Genomic DNA, 26,591 nt, shown 5'->3' on the forward strand with positions numbered 1-26,591 from the left:
CTAATATTCTGTTAAATGAATTTTGTACGTGATTAAATTGGTTAAATCTGTTTTCAGATATAAAATCTATAAAATAATCTCCTGTGCGGCTTTGATAGTTGATAGGATTTAGATAATTAACTTCACTATTTTGACTCCATTTAATATTAGGTAAATTAAAATCTCCTATTATAATGGTGTTCCTTTGCTCCTGAGCAACATTGGAAACATTATCACAAAAACTTTCCAGACATTCGTAAGTTAAAGGGGATGGCAAATAAACTCCGCATAATGATAGACTAAGCCTACTTGTTAACTCAATATTGATCCAAACATCCTCGTATTCACTTTCCCAATTTCTTAATCTATAACTTTTAAATTTTTTAGACACTGCTACCAAAACTCCTCCTCCTTCTCGTTTAGTATGTAAGATAGATGTTCCCCTATCACGTCTATATACTACATAGCGATCATCTACGAATTCATTATTGTATATGCTTTCATCTAGCCAAGTTTCAGTTAACACAATCACATCAAAATCAGAATTTAAAATAGACCTATACACCTCATGAGTTTTTGTTTTTATACCTCTAATATTTTGATAAAAAACACTGATGTCATGCATCAATTACAAATTCGGTACGTTAAAAATATTTTTAAATTATGTAAAGTGAGAGATTTGCACTAAACACACACACAAGAAAAATTAAACCAATAATCGAAAAAGGAAACACAAAGTAAAAAGTTTAAGTAAGTTCATTAAGACACTCTAAGTTTTTGATGAGTTTGACATCACTGTGCGGCTCTTTTCTTATATAAATATTATTGTTTCTCGACCAGACGAATTGGTAGGAATTTTCTTTAGCAAAACGTCGAACAGATGCGTGTAGCGATTTGGCTTCCGGAGTAAGATGATCACATATATATATTGGTTTTTTTTCACCTCCTATTCTTATATGTGAAGTATTCAGTTTATTTAAAGGGTTGGCTTTATTGAAATTGATAACCCTTCCTAAGAATTTATCTCTCAATAGGGGTGACGCAAATTTCACTAAAACCGTCCGCGGCCGATTGCTATCTTTGTTCATTTTAGCGATTCTGGTGCATTTCAAGATGTTGCCATTGTCCACATTTTCGCCAACTGTTCTACCTATTTCTTTTACAATATTGATTAAATTCTCATTCCTGTTTTCCGGCAAACAATGTATTTCTAAATTGCTTGCTCTTATTTCTTTCTCCATAATGGTCAGTCTTGAATTTTGTTGTATTTGATTTTGTCTAAGTGTTAGGATATCGGATTTTAGTATTGATATTTCTTGCATAGCCTCCTCCAATTTTCTTTGCTGATTATCGTACATCGACTGTAATATATCCATTTTATTTTTTATTTCTTGAATACCACTCAGCTCTTGTCTAATAGCCTTAATATCGGGGCTTATTGATTTATCCAAAAGTTGACTTATTTGCTGACTTATCAAGGTTATAATGGCTGGGTCTAAGGATACTTGAGGCCGATTTGGTGAAGAGCTGTATGGGTCGTCGCTTTTGCTGGCAGGCGATACCTCTGAGTCATCCGACTGGTTATTACTCAGACATGCCGAGCACTTGAATGCTTTAACGTTTTGTGAAGATTTCTTAAACGTGTTTACGGTAAAACCAACGCAATGGTAATGAAATGTAGCTGAGCATGTCAGGCACTTTATTTTATCTTTCAGAAGCAATGTGGCTTTGCAAGAAGAACAAAACATTTTTATATTTTTTAATTGTTTTTAAGTTGTTACACTGTACACTGGAACCGTTTACGTTCCAAAGAAATAATAGTACGATGTAGGTAGACAAGAATCCTCGCTTACTACACTGTCAACTGTTATGGCCGTGCAAATTTCTGCCGCACAATTGAGGGTATTTACATGTTATCACAAATATTCCATAACGTTCATAATATTATATTCATGATTTATTTAGTAAATTTTATATTTTTCCGAACGAAACGAAACTCACTTTAACATTTACACTAATGGTTTGTTTTATTAGACTTCAACTTCACTTGAAATAGATTTAATTCGTAGGAGCGCACAATGTCGCGTTAACTGTCAACTGTCAACTTCATTGACAGAAGTTGACAGTTGACAGTCAACTGTCAACATCATAATAATTATTTTCAATGTGAACGCACGATAACTTTACTATACTTCTAAGATTTATGTAACAAAGCGCCATCTTTTAATTATTTCATTATCAATGTTAAGTAAAACACGATATTAGTAGAAATTATTTTGTTATCTCAAATGTTAGAGTGAGAGATAGTTTTTTTTTATTTATATGACTTCGGTAGTGTCTCTTAATTTCTATAGATGGCGCTGTAATAATACACTAAATACGGTATATTTCTTTATAAATACGATTTAAGACAAGTAACTCTAATCTTTAGCATTTTTTATGACAAAATAAAATGGCTGTTTCCACTGCTGATATATACAAAACATGTTGTAATAAATCTGCAGTGGAAACCCATAGTTAGATTTCTTCTAAATATATGTATTATCTTGATGTCTAGAATCTATATGTCAGTCATAGTACTAAGAGAATAATGTTTCTAGATTAAATAGTGTAATGTATACTAGATGTACAATTATAAACTATTAAATTAAATTGTGTTTTTTTTTAAATACTACCCATATTTGTCAGCTATATACAACTAGCTGTCGCCGTCGACTTCATCCGCGAGGAATAAAAAAAAAACTTGAGAGGTGTGTTGGGACACCCGGATGGAACGAAGTTCCTTTCGATTAATTAGTGAAGGAACCGATGTTTATTCTATTAATTACCAAACTTAAGTCTTCACAAGAAGTACATTTTATTTCTATGAATTTTCGTTATATATTGTCACGTCGTTGCCATGGTGAAGTAGCGCTCATTCGTCGTTAACATACTTACTATAGCAAAAAGTGTCGTGACAACTTTTCGTAAGAATTTTTTCCGTCTAGCCCCCTTTCACAACGCGCGATAAGGAACTTCGTTCCAATTAGTAGTCTATTTGGTCTTCCAGACTATGTCGTATAACTATGTCAAATATCAGTTCTGGAGATACTTTTTAACAAAAATCCATACACTATCTAAATGTTCGCATTTATAATATTAGTAAGATAGAATCAGATAAAGACAGATTTAGGATCTAAAGCGGCCTAATAGCCCAATGGTTACAGTTAGGGACTACGGGTGTTTTTGTCGTGGGTTCGAATCCCGCCTGTCGATTACTGAAAACTACATTCTAACACAAGTTTCTAGTTAATTTAAATATATGTGACAATATTCTGCTTATGTTTTAAATTAAAAAAAGATAAGCATATAATGAAGTTATTTAAATTTCATATCTCAATTTTAAGCGGCGTCAGCTAAATTTTGTTTTTCAAAGCAAAAGTGAAGCAATCTTACTTTATACTAATATAAATGCGAATTAATGGATGGATGTTTGTTTGAAGGTATCTCCAAAACGGCTCAACGGATCTTAATGAAATTTGGCATAGATGTAGAACATATTAAGTTTTTTTGTAACTCCGCGCGGACTGAGTCGCAGGCGACAGCTAGTTAAGAAATAATATTTAAATATATTGCATGTCGAAACTTTGAACTACAGAGGGCGTAACAATCTTCTATAAGGAGGTCAAGTTTTGATTTTAAAGTATTTTTAGTATAATTTATTGCTTAAGAACGAATAACTCGTATGTTACTATGATCTAATGTCGATTTGCATGCGCAAAGAAAAGCAACACAATAGAGTATTTTTGATTAACACATTCAGGTTGTTTTATTTTTAAATTCTGTGTCATACAATTTACTCTATGAATTTAATTTTACCTTTACAGATTATTTAAGGGGTTTCGGACCAAAACCGATAATTCACATCTTTTTTTTTTCGAAAATTGTAAAAATATGGCTAACTTCATAGTTTACAACCAATTGCCATCATAAAAAATAAAAAATTTGATCCGAAGCGCCTCATTTAACGTCGCTCGGTATTAATAATCTCTAGTTTTAGACAAATGTTGAGATCCGATAGAAGGAATTTATAGTTTCTAGTACAAATTGGAAATCTGAGAATGCTTTCAAGTAGATCTACGTCCATTAGTACATTACCTCCGGAGATCTCACGTAATGGAAGAAAGATCTTGTATAGAAGTCTTGGTACACAGTTTAACTAGAAGCTTAATTAGGTACATATTTATTTTAGCTTAAGTATTAATGCTATTCATTCAATACTTAATTTACCTATTATCTCATATGAAGTTACACAATTCAACTGTCATAATCTCAGTAAGGTCAGTGCGAGTTATCAATGCGCGTTGATCGTGGTTGCTTCTTAAACACAATTTTAAACTATAATTAAAATAAGGTGAAACTGTAATCAATTTTATAAACTTTAGTTGTTTGATTAATATTTTGGTAAGTAATTATAATTACATTTGATTTTATTTATTTTTTTAATATTGACCCAAGAAGTGTCACCAGTAGACGTAGGCCTAGGAAGATATGGATGGATTGCATGAAAGATGACATGATTACGAAGGCCGTAACAACTGTGATGGCGGTAGATAGAGCGATTTGGAGGACGGAAACTTGATGCGCCGACCTTACATAAATGGAACAAGGACAGGGAGATGATGTTCAAACCAAATATTACAGTTTAAAGTTATTGTCATATAATTTCTAATAATTTTGTTATCGCGTTTTTTTAACGTGACTTAACATGTTATTAATCAATTAATTAACCTATTTAAAATCTTTTTGAGATGAAATTTTACTAGTAAAGTTTCATAGATACCTTGAATATTGTTGAATTTGCAAAACTTTAATCTAAAGAAATGGTGAATAATGAAAAATGTCAAATAAATGGCTCTGGAGTTTCCGAGATATCAATTCCATTACGCGCATGACTACCTCTTACACATACTACACTTGACCAAAGAAATAAAGTGTGTTTCGATGTTATTGTTATTGACATTCAATTGTTTTTTTTTTAAACATGCTTCCAATATTTTTGTTTGAGGTTTTTAATTTAGTTATATGCGTTTTTCAAGCACAATATCTGACTCACAAGAGTTTTTTATCTATATATATATATATATATATATATACATATATATATATATATATATATATATATATATTTTTTTTTTATATCTTTTCTCCTACATAGAAATAAAGTCACAAATATTTTTTCCGAAATTTTATTACGACAAAATTACCGAGGTTTCGTGTGAAAATTCTCAACAAACACACGTAGAATACTAAAACGTCCCTCGTTTGTGGTTTTACCTTCGCCAAGGATTCTTATGTAAATACCAAAAGGGTTCGTGAAGAAATAAAGCTGTTCTCTTTTTGTGGAGCGTGCTTCTTTAAAATTATCTGCTAAGGTTTTCCCGCGTAAAAAAAAAAACTCTTACGTTATAGTAAATATGATTTTTATGTTTTAAATGTCAGAATGTCTTTTAAAATTTCTTTCTAGTATTAAACTATTTACTATGACCTTATTTGATACGATTAAAATAAAAATTAATCACGGAAATATGTTTAATTTTACAGAAATGTTTATTTTCGTCCTTATGCTACTTGTTTTAAGAGCGTGTTCGTGTGATCATCACAGACGAACAAATCAGTTGCCAGATAGATCGACCATAGTTCATTTGTTTGAGTGGAAATGGAAAGATATAGCCGATGAATGTGAGAGATTTCTAGCTCCAAAAGGGTACGGAGGAGTACAGGTAAATAAAAAAAAAATTACGTTACAACCTTTAAAATGTAAATTCAATATATATACACACATGTTATATTGCGTTTACATAATAATTGCTGTCCTTGTCCAGGCGTTTTGATATTGGGAACGCACGGTTTAAGAAATAAACTTTCCTAGATTTTGAATTTTTTTATTTTTTAGATTTCTCCACCATCAGAGAATGTGATTATTCATTTGGCAAATGGAAAACGAACGTGGTACGAGCGTTATCAAGTAATGTCATATAAATTAAAGACCAGATCTGGAGACAAAGATGACTTTGTAAATATGACTTCAAGGTGTAATAAGGTTGGCGTTAGGTAACATCTGTTATTTGTATTAAATCAATTTATACATTTTTGAGGTTATTTTTTAAATATCGTACAGAGCATTTGCTATTAATCTGTTACAAAATCTTATAGATAATAAAGTAATTGAGCGATATATGAAATCAAAGCATTTATCGCTACCTATATAACTTATCTTATGTGATTTATTTTATTACATATCGGAATGGTTAAGATAAAAAGGAATCAGTTGTTTTTTTGCAATTTTTTATAGCTATGCAAAAACCTTCTTGTTTATCTTTTTATTGCCGTATTTAAATATTTCTTATTCCTTTTGCTTACAAGTTTCGGAAATTGTATAACAGTATATTCAATATCATTGTAGGATTTTACCGAAATCATGAGAAATAAAGAAACCTGTGTTTTATGAGTAATCTTATGGTTAAAGATTTTGATATACAGTTAACTGTAGGACAAGATCGCAATACGTTGTTGATTCGTAATGTGTTGAAACTCAACCAATATATCCATATTGATGATATCAATACCAACCAATGTGTAATGGTTCAATTCATAACAACTTCGTTTTTCAGAATTTACGCTGATGTGGTTTTTAATCATATGACTGGTGACCACAAAGGGAATAAAGGTACAGGTGGTAGCACTGCGGACTTTCCAAACTATTCGTACCCTGAGGTACCTTATACAAGAGAACATTTTCACTATCCACACTGTATTATTAATAATTACTATGACGTTAACCAGGTGAGTACGTTTATTAAATTAATTTCATTTACATTTAAAAATAAAAACCATAAAAATATTTAAATCGATTCTGAGATCTGCAGAACTTCTTACAGTAACTTGTGGATTTTCACTACCAAACTCCTGTACAATTATTAGGTACTATCACTGTTCTTAAAAAAGATCTTAAAAATAAAATTTTAAGGATGGCACTATCTTTTTATGTGTCTCTTTGGCGGAAACGGTAACATAAAAATGTAAAAATAAAGTTATTGAATTCTACTACAATTGGATTCCAAACAAAGACTTACTACTTGTATAAGGCAAATTTTCTTTCGACCTATTTTTTAATAGTATGACAGAAAATATATAAAAAGAAACTCTTAAACTACAAATATACGACAAAATACTTTAACAAAGGTTACGCTGTCAACGTTTACATAGTTATGAAACTATGAAATGCACGACAAAGTTTTGAATACTTCAGCGATATCGTGAACAAGGTCGAAAGAATTGTTGGAGTTGCTACGAAAATATACTAATTGTTTGAATAAAAACCTAAACAAAAACATTTCTTTTTCGTTGTCGACTTTTTATTCAAACAAAAGTGTTATGAATTCGGTATTAAAGTGTGGTTTTGAAAACAACGTCTGTTACTTTATTACATTCATGAATATTTTTTTTCTCTTCTTCTTCGTCGCTACAGTCTTTTCAGACTGGTCGTGGTCATCATGTATCGGTGACCCGCTGTACTAAGCGCCGCCACTCCTCCCTACTCTCTGCCTTTTTTGTGCATTCGTGCAGGGGGACAGCTACAGCCGCTCTAATCTGGTCGGCCCATCTCATGGGCGACCTTCCCCGTGGTCTGGTGCCCTCTAATTTCCCCTGCACCACCAAGCGCTCGATAGACTCGTCATTACGTCTGCAGACGTGACCGAAAAAAGTGAGTATCCGAGTCCGAACAATGGATGACAGACGCTGCTTGATGCCAAGTTCCTCGAGGATTGACTTATTAGTCCGGAATGCGGTCCAAGGTATCCTCAGCATTCTTCTCCAGCACCACATCTCGAGCGCGTCTATCTTCTGTTTCTCACTCTCTCGTAGGGTCCACGTTTCGGATGCATAAAGGAATATGGAGAACACTAGCGATCGTACAAGCCGGGTTTTAGTCGCTTTGGTAATGTCGCGGTTCTTCCATATTCTTTGTAACTTGTCCATTGCTGACCTAGTGACCGCCATTCGTCGCTTAATCTCATCGATACAACCGCCGTTGTTCGAGATCAACGCGCCTAGGTAAATATATGATTGGACAACTGAACAGTTCGCGACCTGTGTGACTTCTGGTGCGTTATTATTCATTCGGTCAACAATCATAATTTTTGTCTTGCTGCGGTTGATCTTTAAGCCAAACTCGAGACTGACTTTCTCCATTTTCTTGAGAAGTTGTTCCATATAGCTAGCACTAGATGCAAAAAGGGTCGTATCATCCGCATAGCGCAGGTTTGATAGCTTGTGGCCTCCAATTGTGATTCCGTCGGTCCAAGTCTCAAGAGTGCGTCTCATTATCATCTCTGTGTATACATTAAAAAGTAGCGGAGATATAATGCATCCTTGACGAACGCCTGCCCCAAGGTTAAATTGACTCGATAATTTATCGTCTATTCTTACCGACGCGGTACCGTCCTCATACAGACGCCTAAGCAGATGAACAAGGTGTTTAGGAGCGCCCATTTCTAGAAGGGTTGTCCAGAGCTTAGGCCATTTCACAGAGTCAAAGGCCTTTGAGAAGTCTACAAAGCAGATATAAGTTGCTTTATTAAACTCGCGTGATTTCTCAATAATTTGACGTACTATAAGTATTTGCTCCCGTGTGCCCTTACCCTTTACAAAGCCGGCTTGTTCAGGAGCAACTTCTTTTGATAAAAACGCTTTTAATCGCTCGTTTAGTACGTGCAGTAAAATTTTGCTGGCATGTGAGATAAGTGCAATGAGCCGATAATTACTACATAATTTTGTTGAACCTTTTTTGTGTAGCGGGACGAAGATAGAGTGCGTCCATTCTTGTGGCCAATGTCCCGTTTTCCAGATCCTGTTACAAAGGGCATGAAAGATTTCCACTCCGTACTCGCCAGAGGCTTTCACAATCTCGATAGGCACAGAGTCTGACCCCGTAGCCTTCCCTTTTTTTAGATGTTTTATTGCAGCTCTGATTTCGTCTTTAAGACCAGTCCGTTTTTTTTACGACGACATAAATACTGCCTGTAAATACTATTGACAATATGTGTATCGTTTGTGTGTTGATTGGCTTTATTTTGTAGTTGAAATTTGTAATAAGCGGGATTTTCGTAGCAACATTTTTTTCATGTAAAAATTAACTTAGAAAAAGTACATTATGTATGTCACTTTATAAGATAAGTTATTATTTTTAACCTGTATATTAATTTTTCAACCAGATTATCTTAAAAAGAATCGTCTAATTAATAAAGAATTACCTTGTCGTGTATTTAATGACATGTCTAAATAAAATTTTCCTTGGTTATGATTAAAAAATTTAGGTGTGACAGATAATGTCATACTAATATTGTAAATGTTAATGTTTAGATGGATGGATGGATGTTTGTTTGAAGGTATCTCCAGATAGTTCTCTACGGATCTCCTCTAACGGATCTCGACGATATTTGGCATACATGTAGAACAAAGTCTCAAAGAAGACAGGTTACTTAATTTTTTTTTTATTCGACGACGTAGTCGCGGTCAATAGCTAGTACTTTCATATATTTAATTTAAATATCACTTTAGTATCCTTGTATAATATAAATATGTTATGCAGGTTAGAAACTGTCAACTCTTGGGACTTAAAGACTTGAACCAAACAATGGAACATGTACGACAGCGCATAATACGATATGCCAATAAACTAATTGAATACGGAGTTGCTGGGATAAGGTACTTTGATGTGAACGCTCACCATATTACTTTACGAGACTTTGATATTCTCAGCGGAGTATAAACTAATTTTAATTAATAGTAAGACGCACGAGATCTTAACTTCCAACTTAGTAAGTAATCAAATGTACTAGAGTGGACAAAGTTTTGTTGAATACTTTATAATACTCAACGTTCGAATAGTACAACAGCTCTATAAGTTGTTGAGTTATCTTAAATAATATTTATTAAAAGAAAAAAAAACAGACTAATTACACTTGTATGATAATTTAGGGTGGATATTTGCATGCTCTGAATTCACTGAAATCACTGACCAATGGTTTTATTTTTAGCCGACTTCAAAAAGAAGAAGGTTATCAATTCGACTGATTTTTTTATGTGTGTTACTGCAAATCTCCGCCCCTGGTGGTCCGATTTTGATAAAAATTATTTTAATCGAAAGGAAATGCTTGCAGATGGGTCCCATTTTTTTTTGTTTTTTTTTTTTTAAATAACTAGAAGACTAGTAGATTTTGAATATAGCTTCAAAATTTGTTCCGAAAATTAGGGACATTTTTTTATTCTATAAAATTAATCGAAAAAAAAAAATATTTCATTGGGTCGATTGATCGGTGGGCCGTTTGACCCAACAGGAAACACTCATCATCATCATCAGCTCACAACACATCCCCAGCGAGGGGCTCTTAGCCTATCCCTACTTAGGGGTGTCTCTCTTAAGTGGGTAAAAATTATTTATTCTAAAAGATTTAAATTATCGCAAAAGTCACGTAGTTAATAAGATTTCCGAGTATTTGCACGAACTAATTTCCCTCGATGTTGCCAAAGGTAAACAGCTGCTAACAAAATTGAGCTAAGTAATTATACCTCTGTTTAATAACAACGTTCCTCTCGCCGTCAGCTGAGCTTAATCTTGTTGCTTTATGTAATACAGTCTGTTATAAAAAATGCTAATTCAAGTGTATTAAAACCGCAATCTATAAAAGGACAAAAAAATATTAGTAAATATTTCTTTAAATTGTAGATTTGTTATTAATGTTATTATAGGCAACAAAGTCGTTTTATTTTTTAAAGTTAGAGGGCTGTAATCAGGACATTAGTGATCGTAGGTTTCTGAGGCCAAGATCAATATATAAAACATGTTATTATCTTTATTATGTCAAAGATAATGAGAGGGATGACGATATGTTTTATTCAGGGATTTCTGTTTCGGAAACCAACGATAAATCTATTAGCTAATAGGTACCTAAGTGAAAGAAAACAGTCAATTTAGTAATTATTTTGTATTTAAAGGTTAATACATTATTTGAAATTTAGTAATTTTTTTTGTAACCATTTAAATTAAGCGTCTAGGCTTGCAGTAGAATTTCATTCACCTCAGTATATATAGCGATATACGAACCCACGACCGGCAGATCTGTAGCGTATCTAACCATTTGGCCATTGGCACTTGATTAACGTGGGTAATGTGATGCAGCGTTATGGCGATTCCTTTGCTACGTGTTCGTAGATGTAGAATAACTAAGCAAATAAAACGCAGTTCGTAGCCCCGTAGCGTGTAACGATTCTAACAACGTTCTCTACGCTTGCCTTTTCAGTATTATATTCAAGTCACAGTCTCCTTTATAATAAAGATTTTTCTTCAAATTCTTATGTAAATCAAAGCTGTAAAATTTTATACTGAATTTACGTGTACTATTAAGTTTATTTACCTGTCTGACTTATTTATATGTAAGTTACAGTCAAGCCACAGGTCTTTATAGATAAAAAAAAATTAACCATTAGTACTAAAAATACCTGTGAAAGGTTTCAAAAGTAACATTAATACAGCCAGCAGAAAATATTGTCAGAAAAAGTTATTATATACAAGCATATTCAAATGTAACTTCTAACTCGTGTGCCGAATCTTAGTGACTACATTTTAGTTCTGTTACTTTTTTATTGAATAATATGTAATTTATAAAAACAAGATATTCAATTTCAGAGTGGACGCGGCAAAACACATGTGGCCGAGAGATCTCCGTGAGATTTATAGTAGGCTTCGCACTCTTAATACTGATTACGGTTTCCCGCCAAACACAAAGCCTTACATTTACCAGGAAGTTATTTATTTCGGTAACGAACCAATAAAACCACAAGAATATACACCTTTAGGGGACGTTACAGAATTCAGGGCAAGTATTTTTTTCGAATCAATAATAATAGTTTAATATAAATCTCAAAATGAAAGATGTACGGGGTGGTATGTACATCTTCTATATATATAAAAGAAACTCGTGTTAGTTACACTATTTATAACTCAAGAACGGCTGAATTGATTTGACTGAAAATTGGTGGGTAGGTAGCTTAGAACCAGGAAACGGAAATAGGATTATAGATAGAATTTTTACCCCGTTTTCTATTTTTTATCCGCGCGGACGGAGTCGCGGGTAAAAGCTAGTAAATAATAATACCGAGTTTAGGGAAATAATATGTAAATGCTTCGACTAAATGGTTTTTAATGGTAATGTACACACTCGGTATGTATGATGACCGAACGTGAACTGGTTTGTGTGAATGGTGACGCGTGTTATAAAGTATGGTAAATTGCTGACTACGGGGAAACATGTATTGTGCGCTGTTTACACCGTACACTTTGAATGGAAACATTATGCTTAATCCTCATTTGCACTTAGCTGCTAACCGCGCGGCTCTTTCCGCGCGCGGCTTTTAATTTATATAGCAGTTGAGGCAATGGAAAAATGCAACATACAAAATGTGACCTCGTTCAGCCTAGTGTTTGAATTTTAAATTATAAACTACTTTCACTCTAATAATCAACCGAGAAGGTTCAACACTACTAAAACTTATCTTAAAAGCTCTGACTTGGTTAAGTAAAAGCATTAAATATTAAAGTACTTTACGTAGCATAAGCACATCAACTTGAACTCACGAGTCATCTAAATCTACTTATTCGTGCACATTCGTCTCCGCTGACAAGACTTGGTTAACGAGCTTAGAGCTTGATATTCAAATAAAAATTAAATTTCACACAAAAATTAATCGGTACCCTTTTTAATCCACAACATAGTTTTATGGTGGATTTTCGTACTTATTTCCTAAATTTTTTTATTGTGACAGGATCTTACTAATGCTATAATTATGGAAGTTTTGAGGGATGGATGTTAGCAACGTATCTGGACAAATTTTGACACCAATATAGATTACTGTCTGGACTACCCCAAAGGCTACCTACTAAGTATTTTTTTTTAATTCCCAAATCGAAATCGCAGGCAAAAGCTTGTACTAAATTAACAGTTAGTTCCGTAAGGTAATCGTCAATTATAAGGATAATTTTGAGAATAACGCGTTAAATTAGTAAACCTATTTTATACTTCAACTAGGAAAAGGAACGAGTAATATAAACAAGTTCGTTTGACCTCCCTAGCTCTTTAAAACCGAGGAAAGAGATAAGATAAAATGTCCCCCACAATTGTAGTTTTATGTCTATAATCTTGCATTAAATGCTACCGGCTAAAGAATCTAATCTTATCAATGATTAAAAATGATTACGAACAAATGTCGGTGACCGAACTTACTTATCGTTTATAATGTTGCTTTGATTTGTTTTCGATGTTTTATTTCATGTTGTAGTCGTTGATTCTTTTATCTATAGTAGAAGAGAAACAACGCTTTTAAAATGTCGAATAAATACAGCTTTAAAAATCAGAAAGTTGTTTGATTGTTTAAAATAAAAAAATGTATTGATACTCCCTTGTCTAGGAATGTCTATTTACAATTAATCTGTTTGCTTAAATAAGTTAAAATTGATCGATTTTAATACATAAAAATGGTCGCATTTTTAGTAATAAAGGAATTTTGTTTACTTTCAAATCAGTTAAGCGGTCATTATCGGTACCAATATAGCAGTAGTAGAGTAGTAAATTAATGTATCTAAATTGAATATGCAAATGAATTCTAAAACAGGTCGGATCGGAACTTCAAAACGTTTTTCGAGGTCGTAATGCGCTGAAATGGCTGTTTTCTTGGGGGGAACAATGGGGCCTATCACCGAGTGACACCGCGCTAACATTTATTGACAATCACGATACCCAACGGAGTGGTAACGTATTGACTTACAAGGAATCGAGACCTTACAAGGTAATAATTAATTTGGTACAGTATAACATAGATACCTTTTCCACTGATCAACTACGGTTAGTAAGCGCGAATGCTCTTATTGAAAAGTGAAAATTGTACGACATTGCTTAGAGAAATACCGTTCCCGCAAAGACGGAACCGGGACTAGTCGTGCTAGAGGAAATTGGGTCTAAACGAATACATGACTAACTTGTTCTTAACAAAGAGAAAATTCTGTAGATTAATTTTTGAATCATTTAAAATTATTTTCCTTAATAATACACCTTTTAAATTATAAATGTATGCATACAATACAGGCCGCTGTGGCATTTATGTTGTCGCATCCGTACGGCGAGCCACGAATTATGAGCAGCTATGCATTCGACACCGCCGATCAAGGACCGCCTAGTGATGACAAAGACAACATAATTTTTCCAAGCATCAATGAGGTTATTTTAAATGAAATATTTTCTTATTCTAACTTTGAGAAAAGGTATTATTTCTCTCACAAAAGTACAACATTATAATAGAAATATAACATGCGGACCATACAAAACTGATTTGTTTATATTATACACCACCTGAATTCGCCGAAATAGCGAAGCAAGCGTTGCCCATAGACAGTCGCAATTACAGATGTATTGCCTACTTTTATTTGACGAAGCATGAGTGATGAACATAAAGAGAAAATTTCCCCTTCCTATGCGTCCTTCCCTCTGTCAAATATACTTCTCCTTCCATGCTTTCCTTATAAGATAAAAGATGTGAAGGGAAACAGGACCTTAATTAGGCTTCAGGATCGCACACTCATCAGACGAAAATTTGTTTCCACTCCACTCCTGTCTTCTTCGAATTTTAAATTTGACAAATTGATATGTTTTGTTCCACTGCTATCGTTTAGCAGAAGGAATCTAGCTTAGATACTAATTACTACTCGTTTGTATGACAACCACTCGTAAGATTTAGCAAATATCTTGACGATTGCATAAAGCTGGCTTACATCGAAGTAGTTTCTACTGTCAAAACACTTGTATAAAGATTAAAAAGAACACAAAATGTATTTACATAATGTGTTCTTTTTAATCTTTTTAAAAACAAACAAAACTATGTAAGAAGAAATCTTTTGTTACTTCTCTAGTTGTTTTTGTACAATTTGTATCACTGAAATAAAACTCATAAAACAAAAACCAGGATGACACTTGCGGTAATGGGTGGGTGTGCGAACATCGCTGGCGTCAAATCTATCAAATGGTCGCGTTCAGGAACGCAGTGAAGTACACTGCGGTACAAAACTGGTGGGACAATGGCGACTGTCAGATTGCTTTCAGCAGAGGTGAAAAGGGATTTATAGTATTCAATGGCGAAGCTTATCCACTGAATGCCACGCTAAAGGTTTGCTTCTTTTCAATCCAAATATTCAGCATGAATATGAATTTTGTTTTTTCTATTCGACCCACATAAATGTCGAGTCGCGCATTTACTTCGGCTTGATAGGTTTATTTTTATAATGGTAAAATTTTCTTTTGTGAACATTTCTTTTGTATTCCACAAACGCTTTCGCTATGAAGAATAAACAAACAAACAACAAACAAACATTGGAACGATGCTACATTTTCTTTTCGTTTATCATAAACTTAAGGACGGAGTATATTTTACGTTCTTGTCTAAAAATACGGCTCAGTTAACATTTACCAATAGGCCTATCATATACTCACTCCGGTTGTCGGTACCGACATATTTAAGCTGTCAGTGTTGACGTACTTAGGCAGTCAGTTGACGTTTGTCATACCTTGCCGAAAATGCCGGTCGCACGCTGTCCGCATCGCATGGAGCGATCCGTGTAAGGCCACATTAAGGCAAATCACTATAGGTAACTTTAACTTTCAGACTGGATTACCTAAAGGTGAATATTGCGACGTGATTACTGGTAAAAAGCAAAGAAACAGTTGTACTGGAACTAAAGTAACAGTTAATGACAATGGTCTAGCTGATGTTTATATTTCTAACGACGCTGAAGATATGCATTTGGCCATACATGTAGGAATTGAGGTATTAATATCTATATATAAAATAAGAATTACATTTTGATCTGAGAATTTAGTTTCCAGGGTTTTTATTTTGATACTAAAAATTAAGAGCAATAATAATAGTAACAATTTTCATTTGTTTCAGTCGAAGATATTTCAGAAATAAACTATGTTAGAACGTAATGAAGTAATTTGTCTGAATGTTCAGAACAGAATATTAATGAAATTGAAGTGTATTCATTTGCCTTCACATAAAATCGATTCAGAAAATGAATAAAATTATTAAGATCGAATACAAAATTGTTTTCTTTGAAGGCATCGAGCTTAATTAACTTTTCAATCATTTCATATTAATTGTACTGCCTATTCATAGAATTAAACGAAGAAAGGAAGGATGATTTTAACCCAATTACTTTTAAATTACCTTTTAAAATGTTAAATTATTTTTGATTATTTATAATAGAAAACGGATTTGTATTCCAAAGCAGAAACAAAAAAGTTTTATGATATTAATTTATTTTTATTTATTTTTTAGTCAGTGTTATTTGGAAACTAATCATTTAAGAAAGAAATTAAATCGAATAACAAATTCATTAAAATCGGCCAATCCATTTAGGCTACAAGTGGTTATTGCACGAATATATTCGCGAAAAATACGTTCTGATTAAGAAAACACAAAAAGCTTCATGGGAATTATACAGTCTTGCCTTACAGTATTTGACTTCAACGTACATGATATTCTTATCAACGAAATTAATTCAATGAACATAACTATTTGAAAAATAACAATTTCTATTATTATCGTGAATTAGTTGAATTCATAGATAAACTATCAAAATATGAACTGAGATGTTATCAATTCCTATATAAGTATGATGTCCGTAGAAGACGATAGAACAAATTGAAATCTATTTTGGATTAATAGACGCCAGGTGAGTTATTTTTATGAATTCACAATCCTCAACTTATGGAAATGGACGTTAATAAAATCTTTAAAATCAACTAATTTTAAACATAGGAAAGATTTAATCGTTTGTTTTGTATTGAATAAACTCGGGAACTACTGAAACGATTTAAAACATTATTTTACTGTTGGGAAGCTACATCTAGCAAGCTATCTCCGGGTGACATAGGTAATATTAAATTCCGCGCTAAAGAAGTCGCAGGCAACTGCTAGTAACTTGTACAGAATTGCTGAAGAAATAGTAAAAGGAATTTATAAGCCTTAATGTTGAAATGCGTAGCAATGTTTTTAGGGTACTATTCAGTGCCAAATTATTAACGGCATAATATTTTCTACAATAGTTACCATAATCCACAAGTATTTAACAAATTTAAGTTAATTTTGAATTCTCTATTTCTAATTACGATTATTTCATTTGTAGTGTTTGGATATATAACATATGACTATTTTGTACAACGTTCTAGAATGATGCGGTTCATTCTGTTGCTGACTGTAGCTGGTTTAGCTGTGGGATATAAGAACCCTCACTATGCTTCCGGCCGAACCACCATGGTACATCTTTTTGAATGGAAGTGGGACGACATTGCTGCTGAATGTGAAAGGTTCCTTGGACCACGAGGATTTGGTGGCATTCAAGTAAGAATTAGAAGCTATTATTAATACTAATATTTAGATGTACTAGTATTAAAGAAGAAGAACGTTTAGCAGATCAAACAATGTTTGAAATTCAATCTAATAAGGATACTCTTTAATAAAGACAAATCTTCAGTATACATTTTTGTTTATAGATTTCACCGCCTAATGAGAATTTGATGATCTGGTCAAAGAATAGACCATGGTGGGAGAGATACCAGCCGATATCTTATAGACTTGTAACTCGTTCCGGTAATGAGCAGCAATTCGCTAACATGGTGCGTCGTTGCAACAACGTTGGTGTCAGGTAAGAAAGGAGATAGGTATAGAAAACTTGGGGAATATTGAAACTAAAAAAGGACCTATTTGAAGGTTAGGTGATTATGAAAAGTTATGAAAAACATCAAGATATTTGTTCGTAAAAAGGCTATAATTAAACGTTAAATTTTAAAGACAAGTTTATAACTTGACTTAAAATGAAACATGAAGAGGGCCACTCATATCATCGCCGCCCTCGACTCATTGTTACAGTGGCTAAAAAAGAGGTCACTTCGCACGTTCGTATAGATTTCTGTTCGTTCACATAAGATTATCACATAAAAAGAGAAGTGTGGTACAAAATACAAGAACAGTTATTTCTTGCAATAACTCTTTTCGTTAATCTTTATTTTTTACATTGAATTTTGTGTAGTTTCGTTGTACTGAGGTTTTGCAAAATCCAAACAAAATTCACGAACAAACAACCGAAACACTCCGCAGAGGTTTTCTTTGTTTATCGAATAAACAGTAATAATAAAGCTTTTTCGGTTGCCTAGTAAATTGTACCGTTCAAGATTGATTTATATTGCAAGCAACTGTAACGTGGTTTCTTGATTGCTCTCTCAAGATTTGATCATTCTACGAGATCAAATTTACTGGTACAAAATAAATACTACATTTTTGCTCGCATAGGGTATCACTACAACATGTATTCTGTAAAAGGAAATTATATCATAAAACAGCTATAGATGACGTTCTCACAATAGAGATTTATTTTACGACAGTATAGTTTTGTGATACCTACTAAAATTAAATTTACAATTGGTGATTCAATTATTGACTGGCAGTGCTTTTTATCTCCTACATCTTAAAATGTGTTATTTAAGTGGAAAGTGGTGGGAAGGGAAGGATGCCTAATTTTAGTCCTCTTTCCCTTCTCAACTTTTTCTTATTAGGAAAGGATGGGACAGGGAAATAGATTTGGCGGAAGAGGGGACGCAACGGTCGCCTCGCTATTTCGGCGAATTCGGGTCGTTTACTCCTTTGCCACCTTTTGATATTCTATATTCTCCAGTTTTATGTTGTTTTATAGGATTTACGTGGACGCAATCATTAACCATATGACGGGTACTTGGAATGAGAATGTTGGCACTGGAGGCAGTACTGCGAACTTCGGAAACTGGCATTACCCCGCCGTGCCCTATGGAAGAAATGACTTCAATTCACCACAATGTGTGATTTCTGGCAATGACTATAACTGCTGTCCTGACAGAGTAAGTTTTCCTTTTACATTTATACTACGGATTGAAAAGAGGAATAAGACAATTTTTTAATGTTACCAGAGAACATGTTTTTTTTTTTTAATTGCCATATGGTATCGTGGGTTCAACTCCAAGACGCTCAGTTATATTTATTGAAATGATTTATTTTTTCGATCATATTTTTTTTCTTTTGTTTTCTCAGAACGAGTTAAATATATTTGCTAGCAAACTAAAATTTTCCGAAAAATAAAGAAAGACATCCAAATAATCATTATAATAAATAACTAAATTTGGAAGCAATAGACACAGAACGCAATTGCATCATATCTTACTGGAGCAATATCAAATTTGGCAGCTTGCCTTTAATGCATTCTCTCAGCTTACAGATATGATTTTGACAGAAATATCTGATTGACAATAATACTGTGCTCAAAATTATTTTAATTTTAGATGCGTTTGAAATGATTGATATATTTAATAACTTTTTTTCACTGAAGTCCTCAAAATGGTACTTTGTACTCACAAGAAAGAATTTAATTTTAAATAATTCCAGGTGCGAAACTGTGAGCTCTCTGGTCTGAAGGACTTAAACCAAGGGTCTGCCCATGTTCGTAACATGATTGTCAATTTTATGAATCATCTCATTGGTCTTGGAGTCGCTGGATTCAGGTAGGTAAATTATTTGAGGGTTGTCAAGATTTTAGTAGCAAATTAAGCCTTAAATTATCTTATGCATTATAGAATTGATGCTGCTAAGCACATGTGGCCTGGAGACCTACGCGCAATCTATGACAGGCTACACAATCTTAACACAAATCATGGCTTCCCATCTGGTGCTCGTCCTTACATCTACCAAGAAGTTATAGATCTTGGTGGTGAAGCTATCAGCCGCAATGAGTACATATCACTCGCTGCAGTCACTGAGTTTAGATTCGGAATGGAATTGAGCAGAGCCTTCCAGGGTGGAAATCAATTGAGGTGGTTAAGTAATTGGGGACCTAACTGGGGTCTGCTTGCAAGCGGTGATGCTTTAGCATTTATTGATAACCATGATAACCAGAGAGGCCACGGCGCCGGTGGAAATATTCTTACATACAAGAGTTCTAAACGATACAAGGGAGCGATTGCTTTTATGTTGGCCCACCCATACGGCCAGCCTCAGTTGATGAGCAGCTTTGATTTCTGGGACACTGAGGCTGGACCCCCGATGGACCGCAATGGCAATATCATTTCTCCATCTATAAATTCTGTAAGTGAACCTCCAAAAATAGTTAATTAAGTTTACAGTGTCATTACCCAGTCATACTCGGTTATATTGTACTCGTCGTTGCATGTAGTTTTTCGCATTTGTTTTACCAGTGCCCCATTTTAGGATGGTACCTGCGGCAATGGTTGGATCTGTGAGCATCGTTGGCGTCAAATTTACCAGATGGTTGCATTCAGAAATGTTGCCGGGAACACTGGCGTAAATAACTGGTGGGACAACGGCAGCAACCAAATCGCCTTCTGTCGCGGCCAGCAAGCATTCATTGCTTTCAATAATGACAACTGGGATCTTAATCAAAACTTGAATGTATGAACCTTTCACATTAACTAATGCAAATAGAAATAGTGTATTTAGATCGTATTGTATAAATCATTTACACTTTTCTAGACTTGTCTACCAGCCGGTTCTTACTGTGACGTTATATCTGGTGTCAAAGAGGGCAACAGATGTACTGGCAAGACTGTTACCGTCGGCAACAACGGCGTCGCGCACATTTCTATACGTGCTAACGACTATGACATGATTCTCGCTATTCACCGTGGCAATGAGGTTGGTAAAACGAAATCCTTTAATTAATTAAACCTTGTTTATAGCAAGTGGAGAGTTTTGTTGTCGAAGACCAAGGTCCACTTCGGGTTGCTTCATCACTCTAGTTAGTTTCTTTTTTTCCTTATAGCATAGCTCCTTATTTTGGAGATGTTGTAGAAGGATTAATAAATACGTGTGAAGTCTTTTTAACCCCAAGAAAGTTATATAAACCATTGACTATCCCATTTATACCTTTGATTTCCTGAATATATTTCTATTTATTTTCTTTATAACATTTAATTTTAATGTACATAATGTTTGATTTCAGTCAAGATTGTAAAGAAGAATGTTTTTACTGGAATTGACACAAAATGGAATCTAAAACCGAATGGAATCAAAATGTAAAAATCCGGTTTCCTGTAAATAAAATTAAAGGTTTTATATTTTTAACGAGGTTTTTATTCCACGACTGGTTAAAAAAAACCTATAAAAGGAATTCTAATATGTTTCCTTTTTTTAGCATCTAATTGTGTCATAAAGTTCTGATAATAAACAACAATATCGCGAAAATGCGTGCAAACAATAAATAAAATACAAACAAACTTGTTACAAAAAATGTTCTTTATTACATGACGCCTAATGAATTAGTAGCCAATTTAGTAATAAACAAAATTTTTGATATCAGAAGCAATTTCGTTTTGATTAGATATCAATTTTTTTTAATAATATTATCTCCATGATAAGAAATAGAATCAATTTATTGTTGTTTATATTATGGACAAATATTTAATAGAGTTGATCCGACTTTAGGTGGAAAAGAAAAGGTAGATGAGGAAGGAACAGAAAAAATTGGAGACGTGTTGAACAAAATACCTTTCGCAAAAACAGTAATCCTACTTAACCGGTCACTCCGGCCATTATTTAGGTTCAACTGTTGTTACTATATGAAACTTCATTCCTTCACATCAATCACCATATCTTTTATACTTTCTAAGCCTATCTATTGAAAAAAAAATCTTAATACATAACGAATCCGTAAAAACTCGCACAAAATGTGTTAATAATAAAAATACACGAATCGGCTCAGACCGTAAATCGGGCTCGGGTGTACATTGGACATTATTGGAAACAAAGCGACACTTGACAGCTTCAGGTATAATAACTTCCCGGGCATTTGCCTCATTCTTTTTGTTTTGCTTCAAAGTAATCAACAGTAAATCTAGGGTCATAATCTCTGTATAAAAAAATTAATGACTGATATCGATAGGATAAGCGAAAAATATATACAAATGTTCAAGAAGTTGAGGATTTGATAGCGACTATCAAAAACCGAAATTAATCGATATGAAGTCATGCATAAATATCCTTTACAATCCATCAAAAACATTTACATTATCTAATAGTTAAGCACATAAAATGGATGTTGCTAACCGAATAATTTCTTATCGATGAAGCAAAATGATTTTTGTTTTTTTTTTGCGTGTGTTATTCGGAATCATAACGTATTTTGCATTGCATACAACTGTGTTTTACTTGATATTTAAACGTTTAAAAGATATGTTATTAAAACATCCCAATCACTATTACCACATACAAATAATTTGCAGTGATACTCAAGTAAATTAATGTACTTTTCTAAGATAATCCAACCCTCGCTGGGCCAGCGTGGTAGACCTAGTATGGCCTAGTCACCTCTAACTTTTGGTAGGCCTGAGACCTTTGGAGCCGATGTGGGAGAACTGACGACGAAATCTAATTGCCTGAACCTAATTTGATATTAGTACTATAAACTGAAACCTAATTTCAGTTTATAGTACTAATATGATACCGTGTCTTACACACACAAAGAGTTTATTGTAGTTGTCTTGAAGCAATTTTAATGATAAATGAAACAAAATATAATGGTTCACGTCTTGCGTTTATTATCCAGTGTATACGTAAGGCATTCGTTACCATGAGAATAGCTGATATTTTGAAGTCGTGCAACCTATTTGCATACATTCTCATAGATCCTCCATACGGTAATATCACAGTGACAGAAAGCAAGAAGAAGTCGTTTTGATATACCCTCGCTCTCATGATGACCACAGTGTGCCACACGATCATCTGGAGAGTTGTAACTTCACAGAGATGTGGTAAGTCTTGTTCATTCGATCACTGTACAACAGCAGTTCTGTACCACAAAAAAGTTTGATGGTGAAGTTGAAAAGCTGAGCAGATTTGCGTCTTCGGTATCTCGGCCTTCAGTTTTCTAATTCATATACTAACACTACTATAGATGGTACCGTATATCGCTCGTGTGACGTTTTAGCTCATGTAGAGTAACAACGTGTTTATATGTTTTTTATTCAAAAGTTGGTGTGCGGGATAGGAACGCCACTGAACATTACAAAAGACAATAACTTGGATTATTAAGTATGTTACAGTTTTAAAAAGTTAACAAATGGTAAGAATAAGAAGCACTTATTTAAAAATCAGATTATTTCACATTTAATAATATTATACAATCTACTAAAGGATCTTTACAATAAAAATGTACACGACTCCCACGTACTCGATATGCATCTAATCAATTGAATAATTAAATTTTTGACACTATCGTGGATTATTTGTGCGAAGATATTTTTTGCTATCTAATTTTCTACTGATTTTATCTTTTCCTATATAAGTGGTATCTTCGGTACTGGTTTTAAAATAAATCAAAACGGGTTTTTTATTATTTGACGCCAGGTAAGTGATTTTTAAATTCTTATTCCGGTAAAATCCATTTTATAATTCTCATCGTGCTAAATTAATGTGAGTTTTTATTTTATACTAAGGCTTACTAACTGTTAATGTCTCGGTAAAGAAATTTATTGATTCGGTTAACTATGCAACCTCTTTAATGTTGATAGTCATTGGATTGTGTCCGATGTTCTAGGATGATTCGGTTCATTCTGTTGTTGGCTGCTGCGGGCCTGGCCGTGGCCTTTAAGAATCCTCACTATGTCTCCGGCCGGACTACTATGGTTCATCTCTTTGAATGGAAGTGGGATGATATCGCTGCTGAGTGCGAAAGGTTCCTTGGGCCTAGAGGTTTCGCTGGTGTTCAGGTAAGTTTAATTAAAATAATTATTCTCTCTTCAAGAAAAAAGTTAGAAGTTAGATCAGCTCGGCTCAACATATTCCACAAACTTATAAAGTTCCCAACCATCTGTTCTAGATATCACCGCCCAATGAAAATTTGGTAATCAGGTCAAAAAACCGACCATGGTGGGAGAGATATCAGCCGATGTCTTACAGATTGGTAACACGTTCTGGGAATGAGCAGCAGTTCGCTAACATGGTGCGTCGTTGCAATAACGTGGGTGTCAGGTAAGCAAGATAACAACAAAATTATGTAAAAGTTTCCCACTTAGACCAGCAAAGGAATATTTTGTTTTAGTATATTTAATAGCACTTATGGCATGATAAAGAAATTGATAGTAAAAAAGGTCCATCGCGTCAGATTTTGGTATGGGACTGTGTAGTTTAAAGACGAAACACCGAATCGCAGGTTCCCAGACCAAACTTGGTAGCGATCCATAACATAGAACTGTATACTTCGAATTATTATAGGATATATGTTGACGCCATCATTAACCATATGACTGGTACTTGGAACGAGAACGTGGGCACCGGAGGCAGCACTGCTAACTTCGGAAACTGGCACTACCCAGCCGTACCTTACGGGAGAAATGACTTCAATTCACCTCAATGTGTAATCTCTGGAAACGATTATCGCTGCTGTCCAGATAGGGTACGTACAGAGAGGTTTCGAATAGAATGCAAGCAACAAAGATAACTGCCACGTACCATAAAATTACAATATTTTATCTCAGTAGTAAGTCATAAGACAACTGCAATACAGGATGCAGTTGTTTTTAATTTAATTTATGTTTTCAGGTAAGAAACTGTGAGCTTTCAGGATTAAAGGACTTGAATCAAGGATCTACCCATGTTCGTAACATGATTGTAAATTACATGAACCACCTCATTAATCTCGGAGTAGCAGGCTTTAGGTAAACCATTTATATTTTCGGAAAAAAATCTGAGATTTAATTATTAATTAAAATCATACTGAAAAGATTCTTGTTTATCTTAGGATTGACGCTGCCAAGCACATGTGGCCTGGAGATCTCCGCGCTATCTACAACAGGCTTAACAATCTAAATAGGAACCATGGTTTTCCATCTGGCGCCCGGCCTTATATCTACCAAGAAGTTATCGATCTTGGTGGTGAAGCTATTAGTCGGAATGAATATACATCACTGGCTGCAGTCACTGAGTTTAGATTCGGAATGGAATTGAGCAGAGCCTTCCAGGGCGGGAATCAACTGAGGTGGTTAAGTAATTGGGGACCTAACTGGGGTCTGCTTGCGAGCGGTGATGCTTTGGCATTTATCGATAACCACGATAACCAGAGAGGCCACGGTGCCGGTGGTAATATTCTTACATACAAAAGTGCAAAACGATACAAGGGAGCAATCGCTTTTATGTTGGCCCACCCATACGGCCAGCCTCAGTTGATGAGCAGTTTTGATTTCCGTGACACTGAGGCTGGACCCCCACAGGACCGCAACGGCAATATTATTTCTCCTTCTATTAATTCCGTAAGTAATTTGTAGAAAATGATTAAAGATTCAATCATTATTACTTACATCATTCGTTGTTTCAAGGTTGAAAATGTTATACGCTTGTTATTTTTAAGGACGGCTCGTGCGGTAACGGATGGATCTGCGAACATCGCTGGCGTCAAATCTACCAGATGGTTGCGTTCAGAAATATTGCCGGCAATACTGGTGTGAACAACTGGTGGGACAACGGCAGCAATCAAATTGCCTTCTGCCGCGGTCAGCAAGCATTCATTGCTTTCAACAACGACAACTGGGATCTTAACCAAGACTTAAACGTATGAAAACTTAGCTGTATTAACTATTAAACAAACGACATGATCGGTTATGATTTATGTAGCCTTTAATTAGTAATAAGGATTCTTATAGCCCTTATACTTAGAGCCCACACCTTGCATTGTAAATCTTCATGTATTAATAAATGTTTTTAATGTTCAATTTCAGACTTGTCTACCAGCTGGCAATTATTGTGATGTTATATCTGGTGTGAAGAACGGCAACAGATGCACCGGCAAGACAATCTCAGTTAACAGCAATGGCCGTGCCCGTATCACCATACGCTCTAATGATTACGACATGATTCTTGCCATTCATCGCGGCAGTGAGGTTGGTATATCAGTAACAGTACCTATTTAGTTTTTATGTGCGTTATTGTTTGTTGTCACAAAATTTAATTGATGTTTTTTTTTTCAGTCAAGATTGTAAGGATTATATGAAGGAAATATAGATTGCAGACAGACAATGGTTTTTTTATGATTTTATGAATTATCCAAAAACAAAATTGTAAGACTACTACCACTAAATAAACATTTTGATGTAAAATTTTATATTGTGTTGGTCACTTATTAAAAAGCTTTCCACATAGTTGCGACCTGTTTTCTTGTCGGTTTCAGATCCATAATGCTACGTTTTGTAATCTGTCCTATATACATAAAAAAATTAGTTAAAAGCACTTCGAATTATAGAAACAAATGAAAATTGTTTTTGTTAACTAATTTAACAATTACAATAGACTAAAATAAGACTGTCACGTGTTTATTCAAATGAACGCAAGTATATAAAACAATACAGCCGGGCTATCATTTAATTTAAATACAAATGAGTCTTCGCATTATGTAAAATCCGATTTCCGTGCTAAGTCGTCGTGGGCGTTAT

At 34.1% G+C, this 26,591-nt stretch overlaps 3 protein-coding genes across 3 annotated transcripts; all 3 read left to right on the forward strand.

The window, feature by feature from the left end:
* The first annotated feature begins 4,393 nt into the window (after positions 1–4,393).
* LOC106710076 (alpha-amylase-like) lies at positions 4,394–15,933 on the forward strand. Its single transcript, XM_045680707.1, has 10 exons — positions 4,394–4,422; positions 5,563–5,741; positions 5,915–6,072; positions 6,633–6,804; positions 9,614–9,729; positions 11,711–11,900; positions 13,693–13,866; positions 14,163–14,294; positions 15,037–15,237; positions 15,733–15,933. Exons 2-10 carry the CDS (start codon positions 5,565–5,567, stop codon positions 15,931–15,933), a joined length of 1,521 nt encoding a protein of 506 aa, XP_045536663.1. The 5' UTR covers positions 4,394–4,422; positions 5,563–5,564.
* Positions 15,934–16,741: 808 nt separating this feature from the next.
* On the forward strand, positions 16,742–21,191 carry LOC106710095 (alpha-amylase 1-like). Its single transcript, XM_014502075.2, has 9 exons — positions 16,742–16,804; positions 17,301–17,472; positions 17,625–17,776; positions 18,821–19,001; positions 19,543–19,658; positions 19,731–20,238; positions 20,362–20,562; positions 20,644–20,805; positions 21,113–21,191. The coding sequence occupies exons 2-9, from the start codon at positions 17,302–17,304 to the stop codon at positions 21,122–21,124; spliced, it is 1,503 nt and encodes a 500-aa protein (XP_014357561.2). The 5' UTR covers positions 16,742–16,804; position 17,301; the 3' UTR covers positions 21,125–21,191.
* Positions 21,192–23,488: 2,297 nt separating this feature from the next.
* Positions 23,489–26,263, forward strand: LOC106710084 (alpha-amylase 1-like). The gene is made up of 9 exons (XM_014502064.2): positions 23,489–23,514; positions 23,705–23,876; positions 23,987–24,138; positions 24,382–24,562; positions 24,709–24,824; positions 24,908–25,415; positions 25,514–25,714; positions 25,881–26,042; positions 26,130–26,263. The coding sequence occupies exons 2-9, from the start codon at positions 23,706–23,708 to the stop codon at positions 26,139–26,141; spliced, it is 1,503 nt and encodes a 500-aa protein (XP_014357550.1). The 5' UTR covers positions 23,489–23,514; position 23,705; the 3' UTR covers positions 26,142–26,263.
* Positions 26,264–26,591: the final 328 nt, after the last annotated feature.

This window comes from Papilio machaon, chromosome 13 (assembly GCF_912999745.1).
Source record: "Papilio machaon chromosome 13, ilPapMach1.1, whole genome shotgun sequence".
Lineage (NCBI taxonomy): Eukaryota > Metazoa > Arthropoda > Insecta > Lepidoptera > Papilionidae > Papilio > Papilio machaon.

What these genes read in the sequence shown, in the direction of transcription:
- LOC106710084 (XM_014502064.2), top strand. Translation starts at nt 23,706, where the DNA reads ATGATTCGGTTCATTCTGTTGTTGGCTGCTGCGGGCCTGGCCGTGGCC. An exon ending in TGCAATAACGTGGGTGTCAG is followed by an intron (nt 24,139 to 24,381) that starts GTAAGCAAGATA and finishes GAATTATTATAG; the next exon opens with GATATATGTTGACGCCATCA. An exon ending in TTTCTCCTTCTATTAATTCC is followed by an intron (nt 25,416 to 25,513) that starts GTAAGTAATTTG and finishes GTTATTTTTAAG; the next exon opens with GACGGCTCGTGCGGTAACGG.
- LOC106710076 (XM_045680707.1), top strand. Translation starts at nt 5,565, where the DNA reads ATGTTTATTTTCGTCCTTATGCTACTTGTTTTAAGAGCGTGTTCGTGT. An exon ending in ATTACTATGACGTTAACCAG is followed by an intron (nt 6,805 to 9,613) that starts GTGAGTACGTTT and finishes TATGTTATGCAG; the next exon opens with GTTAGAAACTGTCAACTCTT. An exon ending in GGGACGTTACAGAATTCAGG is followed by an intron (nt 11,901 to 13,692) that starts GCAAGTATTTTT and finishes ATTCTAAAACAG; the next exon opens with GTCGGATCGGAACTTCAAAA.
- LOC106710095 (XM_014502075.2), top strand. Translation starts at nt 17,302, where the DNA reads ATGATGCGGTTCATTCTGTTGCTGACTGTAGCTGGTTTAGCTGTGGGA. An exon ending in GAGGATTTGGTGGCATTCAA is followed by an intron (nt 17,473 to 17,624) that starts GTAAGAATTAGA and finishes TTTTGTTTATAG; the next exon opens with ATTTCACCGCCTAATGAGAA. An exon ending in ATAACTGCTGTCCTGACAGA is followed by an intron (nt 19,002 to 19,542) that starts GTAAGTTTTCCT and finishes AAATAATTCCAG; the next exon opens with GTGCGAAACTGTGAGCTCTC.